At 53.1% G+C, this 8,146-nt stretch overlaps 1 protein-coding gene across 1 annotated transcript; it reads right to left on the bottom strand.

Annotated features, from left to right (window-relative positions):
* Positions 1 to 1,407: 1,407 nt before the first annotated feature.
* SHISA2 (shisa family member 2) lies at positions 1,408 to 7,796 on the bottom strand. The gene is made up of 2 exons (XM_082602540.1): positions 6,546 to 7,796; positions 1,408 to 3,587 (listed from the first exon to the last, which is right to left on the bottom strand). Exons 1-2 carry the CDS (start codon positions 6,874 to 6,876, stop codon positions 3,034 to 3,036), a joined length of 885 nt encoding a protein of 294 aa, XP_082458666.1. The 5' UTR covers positions 6,877 to 7,796; the 3' UTR covers positions 1,408 to 3,033.
* Between the last annotated feature and the right edge of the window lie 350 nt (positions 7,797 to 8,146).

The following is an 8,146-nucleotide window of genomic DNA, read 5'->3' on the forward strand; positions in this document are numbered from 1 at the left end:
AAGGCTGGCTTGAAGCTGAGCATCGCAGAGTAAACACGCCGGGAAAATGCATTTATTTCTCTTAATGGTCTTCTCGCCACTTTGGATGTTGATATTCTTGTTAAATTTTAACTTTCCCAGTGGCAGCAGAAGTGATAGGAGATGCCGAGTTTCCGGGCTCTTAGGTGGACACAAAGAACTGGTTCATTCTTCCTTGCAATCAAAGGGTCTGACTTTCCTACACACGGGATACAAAATGCCCCCCGCCCCGAACCATCATGAACCAACCGACACTGAAGGCTTCCATACAGAAGACGTGCAACAGCAAACTATTTTCTATCTGTATGTGCTCCTTTTGTTTTTCCAACAGTTTACAATATTTCTACGGGGTGCACATTACACCTTACAGGTTCTGATTTCCTGACGGTAAGGAAGGTATACCGAAACCAGGTATTTGAACGTTCTTACTTCGTCAACGAAACTTCTCCAGTTTTGATGAAAATTGAAGAGATCCGAGGTTGCTTCTAGGGATGTTACATTTTTTGGAAAGACCAAGTAGCATTCACTAAGTGTAAAACTCATTTCATTTATTACAGTGCACTTTTCCTTGAATCATGATACTGAAAAGAAGTTACACTTAGACAATCCTGTATGGAGAAGCAAGCACTCTCCATCCCTGTGTTTAGAAAAGGCTGAGAACGTCGCAGGGGGGACTCTAGCACCAGGTAAGGGTGGACTAGATTGGGGACTGGTGAACCATGGCCTGATGGCCAACTCTGGCACACTGGGTTTGTACAGCCCTAGAGCTTAGAATGGCTTTTACATTTTGAAATAGCTGGGGAAAAAAATCAAAAGTAGAATATTTTGTGACATGTGAAAATTATATGAAATTCAAATTTCAGTGTCCATCAATCAGGTTTTATTGGAATGCAGCCATGCTCATTTATGTACCTTCTGTGGCTGCTTTTGTGCTGTAGCAGCAGAGCTGAATAGTTTTAGAGACAACGTGCAAAGCCTAAAATATTTACTCTCTGGCTCTTCACTGAAAAAAAAAGTTTGCCAATCCCAGGCTGGGTGATCTCTAAGGCCCCTTTCACCTCCAAATTCCTAAGAACTTTACTTCCTTAGATAAGCTGGAATCCTCCATCAAGGATAATGTACAGAACACACATTAGCCTGATAATATAATGACCCCAAAAGAACTGTTTGTTTTGTGCTGTCAATGTTTCCCACAGAGCACGTAAAATACCCACTGACTCAGAACATACTATCGACTTCACAGGTATCAATCACTTTTAAAGGTACGCTCTTGGTTCTAGAAGGCAACGTTTATGATTTTTAGCAATTTCCCCCTATTAACAGGTTTAACAGACCATCTGAAAAATTACCAAGTAGAATGAAAATGAAAAAACCCAACTCCCCTAGGAATTCATGCCATAAAACATTTATTAATAAGTAAAATGATTTTCCCCTGCCTTTGGCTATTAAAAGATTTGATGGGGTATCTTTGTTGATACCAATTGCCAACAATGGTTTTACATTTTTCAGTCATGAGATAGACAGAGATACAGACAGGTGATAGAAAAGGTAGATAGATCATAGACAGATGACCATAGATACAGATATAAATATGTGTAAAAGACCATACCTCACCACCATTTAATTACAAATCTTGGTTTTGCTAGCAGTTGGAAATTTACTTCAACTTACTTCTTGTAAGGGAACAATACACAAATAAATTCACTTGAATTTCATAATTCAGAAGACTGGTAATTAATACAGCTCTTGTTGAGGACTAAAAGAGAGAGGAAAACAAGAACTAACTTTGTGGGGAAGAAAGGCAATATTTCTTTGAAAAGCTCTTCTCAACTTGATAGTCTCTCTTGCCTGAAAAACAAGACATTTTGATAACGACAGTATAAAAAGCCTATGATTTGCGAAGTAAATCGAATCTGTGGCTTAAATTTCATCCCAAGTCTCAGATTTTGGCTGAGGAGCGATATTAAGTATCTCTCTCTGCAAGCGTTTCTTTGAGCTTTTCTAGGGAAGACAAGAAAATGTTTTATCAGATCCGGGCAGAAAGGCTGACGTTCGTTTATAACAGGAATTACCGGCACTCAGTACTATACGGACACGGAGGTCTGAACACCAAACAGAGTGACACACCAAGCCATACCACACAGCGAAATTAAGAGTCATTTGGAGGAGGGGCAGGTGACAGTTTATGATTTCAATATGAAAACACTTTATTACTCTTCTCGATGTCAACGTAGAGTCAGAAATTTAAAAGAGACAATCGAGAAGGGGCTGAATGGTTTTATTACTACACCATCACTCTACTTCAAGATTAAAATAATCCCAGAGTTCTGAAATGTCATCAGTTAAGTAACTATACAATTTCTTTCAGCCTCTTTTTAATGTAGGAAATCACTTTGTAATAAGATCTCTACACAAGGTAAAAAAGCACAAAATAGACCCAAAAAAAGCACAAAAATAGACAATATATATATATCTTTTTACAATGCATTAAGATGTGCCTGGGAAATACTGAGATCAAGGGCTAACCTCAGAGTCCAGATTGGTTTCCTTGTATAAGAACTGTGCTCTTTACATCCCCCCTAAAACCTTGGATGCTTCTTAGAAACTGGCCCAGGTAAAAGGGAGGGAACAACTATTCTGATCTTGTACCAATACAATAAAAAATAAAAAAGAAGTAACAGTAACGAAATAATAAAAACACTTAATCAGTTTACAAAGTTCTTTTGACAGCCACACCTCAAGGGCACTTAAGGGCTCACGTGTGTCACACAACGACTGGCGACCACACAGGCACTCTTCTCCACCATAAATCAATCATGCGCTGGGATGAAACGTGTCCAGAAACGCTAATTTGGAGAAAGATGTTTTCATACAGTTTGGGGGCAAAGCAAGCCATCCAACAGAACTGTGCCACAAACACCAGCGATACGCTGGGACTTTCACGTTGAGAATCCTTCCCAAGCCCACAGCTTCTGCCTTCCTCTGTCTGGTACAGGACCCCGGCCTCCCCTTGCGTTACACAGTCACGGCTGGGTACATCTTCTGTTCGCTGTTACCGTGAGGGAAGGGGGCCTGGATCTGCCTGTAGCCCGTCTGCAGCCCGTCCAGGAACGGCGGCACCGGGGTCATAGGCACCGAGTCGTGCTGCACCGTGTACCCCACGAAGGGGGGATGCAGGTACTGCCCCTGGTGGGGCACGATCTGGGTGGCCTGCTGGCAGTTGAGCACGGAGAAGTTTGTGGGCATGTTGACGTATACGTTGTTCATGGTGCCCTCGGGCAAACAACAGTTGGTCTGTGACCTGGTCGGGGGCCCCCGGGCCCCCGAGTTGGCGCTGGAGCTGGAGCTGGCGGCCGTGCTGGACTGGCGGGAAGAGGAACCTCGGGAGGTGCTGGCGCTGGGGATCATGGGGATGGTCTCCACCAGGCGGGGCCCCCCCGGGGCCCGGCTCTGCTGGGGCTCCTGCTTGGGCCGCAGGCATCTGCAGCAGCAGGCGGCCACCAGGGACCCCAAGATGATGAAGGCGACAAACACCGACCCGACGATGAGGAAGGGCACATAGATGGGGACTGAAGAAAAGGAGAGAGACACACTGTGATGACTTCCTGTAAAGACGCAGGAAAAATCGGGGATGGGCAGCGGAGATGGATCAGTGAACAGCACCGGTACCCAGAAGCCAGGAACCTGGGCCGGGCTGGTGTGTGCGCTTGTCGGCTGCACACAGGAAGCACCGTCCTTTATCAAGTGCTTAGGGATAGTGGGGGGCGGCGCGCAGCAGGGCCTGCCTACAGGCACCGGGGATCAGCCCCCAAAGCAAAGCTGTTAACACTGACAGCTAGACTCACCAACTGCAACGCTCATGGAGGCAAATACCCAATTTAGCAAAAATATGAGTTTAACAGTTTAAGACTGTTCTAAAATCCCTAGAGTAACGGAACTGCCCACACTTCAGTCTACCCTAACAGTTTGTAGGGTCTGCACAGAAATGAGAGTTGAAATTATTTCAAAGTCTTTTCTCCCCCCAGAAAATTATTTACATTCCTCGTAAACCTCTTTGACCTTTTTTTCGCAGGTTCTTGTTTCATAGGCAAATAAATCAAAAATTTAGGGCAGACCTCAGTCACAACCATTTCCGAAAAGAGTCTGTAAGGTACAGAGGTCGAAGAAGGATTTTTAAATTAAAAAAAAAAAAAAAAACCTCCACACCCACTTGAAAAGCTGAAGGCTGGTCCCTGGAATGTGGGCCTGGCCGGGGGGAGGCTGCCCAGGCAGCAGGTCAGCATGAAACAAGGTACCGAGAAGGACAAGCCTTGACATCTGTTCCAGAAAGAAGAGCCCGCAGTGAGCCAAGACCCCAGGCAGGACCACGTGGCTGAGGCGGAGCTGTCAGGTCTGGAGTTAGGACACTGGATTCCATGTGAAGAGCCACAGGGAAAGCCCGCAGCAGAGCAAAAAGCAACGTGCATCCTACTTAACAAGGGAGGTTTATTCCAGAAAATAAAACTGTCAAGATAAAAATAAACACTTGACTAAAATCAGCAGCGAGCTCCAGTTTTCAATTATTTTACTTAAAAAGATCTTTGGGGTGCCGTGGACCTAGCACTACCGGGTTTCAGAAGCTGGACACACTGGCTGATGGGGACCGAGAATCAGGAGGGAGGGGTCTGTGGAATCCCACCCTATATGACCAAGAACCCATGTCTTTTGACGCGTTCCTGCCCATCTCCTTAACTATTCGATTAGACGCCACACAAGGACAGGGACTGGTCCCGCTGGTCTTGGCAAAGGGCAGTGCCAGCACGTGGTCCAGGGAGACGCTCAGCTCTCCCTCGCCTGAAGTCACAGACACGAAACGCCCTCTGTCTGCTAGGGCAGCAGCCGTTCTAATCACGCTCCTTGGACAGAACTGATATTCCTGCAGTCAGTGTTTCTAGAACACAGTACCACACGGAGCTATGGAGAAATGATGCCTTATAAGTAAAGCATACTTTATCAAGTATGTAACCAAAGGCTGACGATTGAAGACTTCATTTTCTAAATTAAAGATACCAGCCTTATACGTTATCAAGTAAACAAATAACAGTTAAGAAAAAAACACCCCCAAAACAGTCTAAGTCCGCATAATGAGTTTTGGGGAGAAATCACTGCTCTCTTTCCAGGATTTTAATTGGAAGAGTAAATAACTCAGGGCAGAGAAGGCAGTGTTCCTGGAAGCCCTCGGCTCTGCTTAGACATGCGCTGTCCTTCTTGAGTGCAGAAGTACAGAATTTTTAGGAAAAAAGATTCAAAAGTGGAATTTAGAAAGCATCCCCACACACCACGGCATCTTGAGAAGTCGGCTGCCTACTGATTTGTCCACAGTCATCCCAACTTCTAGGAGGCCAGCAAAAGCCCAACTTGGCACACACAGAGAAAGCAGTCAAGCAGTGTGCCCATGGCTCATCCCCCCAGGTTTATTCGGGAGGCCACACACCCCGCTATGCTGCGCTTGCCTTTTAAGACGGCACCTCTTCTGGAATTACCCTCCCTTCTCCTCTTCAGAGTCAAGGCAGCAGCCGACCAGTAGGAGTAGCTAATAAAATGCGTGACTGCAAAGGGAAGGACGGAAAGAGCTGCCTCTCAGCAGCCCCAGCCAGCTCTGTGAACAGGGACCAGCGGGGCTCAGGCGGCTGGAACCCTGGGCTGGGGTGGGGGGTAGTATTAATATAAACAGTCCTCTCCTTCTCATAACGGGCGGAGACGCCCCTCCGGGCCATGTGTGCCCTTCCACCTCCACCCGGACCACATCCACCCTCCCAAACACATTCTGGGCTAGGCCCTCGAGGGAGGGGTCTGGGAGACTAGTGACAAGCGGAGGCAGTGGAACCTATCAAATGCTTTCACGCATTTGTTTCTCCAACTCTAACTTGGGCAATCTGAAAAAATACAGTTAAGGAATCGAGGCCACAAAGAGCAGGGCTGGCACCGCTCTGATGTCACACCTACCAAGTCCGACGTGGTAAGGAGACCGGGCCGGGGGAGGTGCATCTTCAGGAGGGGTAGACTCTCCCCCGGGGTCTGGTGGAGCCCATCACCCTCGGGAAGGCCCAAGGAGTGGCCTTCCCTCCGAGGAGCCCTCAGGTGCCCCGGCCAGCCCTGTCGCTAGGGGGCGCCGCCAAAACATGACCCCGTCCTCGGACTTAGACCCATGGAGACAGGAGACCCGGGAGGGGGCACGGAGACCCCTGGGCAGGAGGCACGTGGGGCTGGCTGCGGCCCGCCATGCTTTGGATGTTAGGGTTTTTTCCGGAAAACCCAAGCCAAGCCGCTCTTTAGCTGACAGATGGGGAAACTGAGGCCCAAGGCGCTGAAGCAGTGTACCGTTCCACACAAGGTAAAGGCTGCGCCAGGACGCAGGCACCGCCTCCCGCTCCAAGCCCCTTTCCTGAAATCGCAGGCTCCGAATTCCCTCCCCCTCTCCAGGCTGCCGGGTCCCGCCGGCGAGGCAGAGCCCCTTCCTCCCCTCTCTGCTCGCCCGGCCCGCCTACCTGCCGAACCGTCGGGGCCGTCTTTGTCTGCGCGGCCGGCCTCGCCGGCGCCCTGCTGGCGGTCGTTGTCGCAGCCGCCCTGGTCCAGGCGCGCCTCGGCGCTAGAGCAGCAGTAGCGCAGCGCGCAGCTGCCGCAGCAGATGGTGGCGTCGCCGCCGTCGAAGCGCTCGGGGCACTGGAAGCCGATGCGCCAGACGCCCTGCGCGTCCAGCCACCCGTGGCAGTACTCGCCGCTGGCCTGCGCCCCCGCCGCCAGCAGCGCGGCCAGCAGCAGCCGCAGGAGCGAAGCGGCGTCCGGGGAGGAGGCGGCCGGGCGGCGTCCGCCCCACATGGCACCACCCTGGGCGCGGGCGGCGCGTCTCCAGAGGGCGCAGGGCCGACTCCGGGAGGTGGCGGCCCGGCGCCCCGGTCCTGGCGGTGCTGAGGCCGGGACCACTTCGCTGAGTGTCCCTTCCGCGCGGGCCCCCGCCCCCCCGCCGCGACGTCCGGGAGCTAAGCCATGCCCTCCCTCAGCCGGCGGCCCGGCCCCAGCAGGGGCTGCCTGGAACTCGTGGGCACTCGCCGATGGAGCTCTCCGGGTAGGACTCAGAGGGCCCCCGGGGCTGCCGTTCCGCAGCCCCCGGAGGCTTCACCCGCGACGGGACCCTCCCCGTGCATCCCCGAGGGGACGCTCGCTCGAGCCGGAGGACCGCTGGGCGCGCCGCTGCGGCCCCGGAGCCAGGGCGCTGCCGCACAGTTTAAGCCTCGGGGTCCTGCGCGCTAGTCGTGGCTTGTCTCCTGGCCTTTATTCCACCCTCGGGCGGCGAGAAGAGGCCAAGGCGGCGGGCAGCGGGCACAGGGCTCCGGGCAGCAAGTGCAGCGGCCGGCCGCGCTCAGCCTCCTGCGCTCCGAACTCGGTCCGCATGGCTCCGGCCGCGCCGCCCGGGCCGCCCCCCAGGTGCAGCCACCACGTTCCGCTCCGCGGGCCGGACGGTCGATGCTCCCGGCGCACGCGGGCGTCCGGGACGCGGACGAGAACCGACGAGCCCCGCCGGGGTCCCGGGAGCCAGCCGCGGCTGCTGCTGGGCGCTGATCCAGGCGGGCGGCTCGCCCTGCTCCCCTCCTCTGCTCTCCGGCCTCGGCGCGCTCCGTCTGGCTCCCCCTCCCCCCTGCCGCTGCGCCCTGGGTAGGTGCGCACCGCTGGGCGCCTCCCACGGAAGTTTCGGCCCCCGGGGCTGCGGAACAACCCGAGCGCAGCAGCCGCCCACCCGCGCGCCCGGCCCCGACTCGCCCGCCGCGCCGCTGCGCTGCGCTCTTAAGAGGAGCTGGCTCCGCGGGCGCGCATGCGCGCTGGGGCCGCCCCGCCCTCGCCGCCCCCGGGGCCGCGAGCCCTTCACTTTCGGGCGTGAGCGGCCGCGGGCCGTGGGCTGCCGGGTAGAAAGGGCGCGGGAGACAACGGCGCTCGAGCTAACACAGTAACATCAGTAACGGCTATAAGGGCAAACTCAACTTGCTTATTGCAGGTCTTAGGCGGCATTCACAGTTCGGATTCTCACAAGTTCCCAAAGGAGAATGATAACTGCGCTCCATTTACAGACGCTGAAGTTGCCACTTAGACTCAC

Source organism: Mesoplodon mirus, assembly GCF_964341445.2.
Source record: "Mesoplodon mirus genome assembly, chromosome: 17".
In the NCBI taxonomy this organism is placed as follows: Eukaryota; Metazoa; Chordata; class Mammalia; order Artiodactyla; family Ziphiidae; genus Mesoplodon; species Mesoplodon mirus.

Bases quoted from the DNA above. Each gene is read 5' to 3' on its own strand.
- SHISA2 (XM_082602540.1), bottom strand. From the start codon at position 6,876: ATGTGGGGCGGACGCCGCCCGGCCGCCTCCTCCCCGGACGCCGCTTCG. The intron at 3,588-6,545 runs GTAGGCGGGCCG...CCTTTTCTTCAG, and splicing joins CGGCCCCGACGGTTCGGCAG to TCCCCATCTATGTGCCCTTC.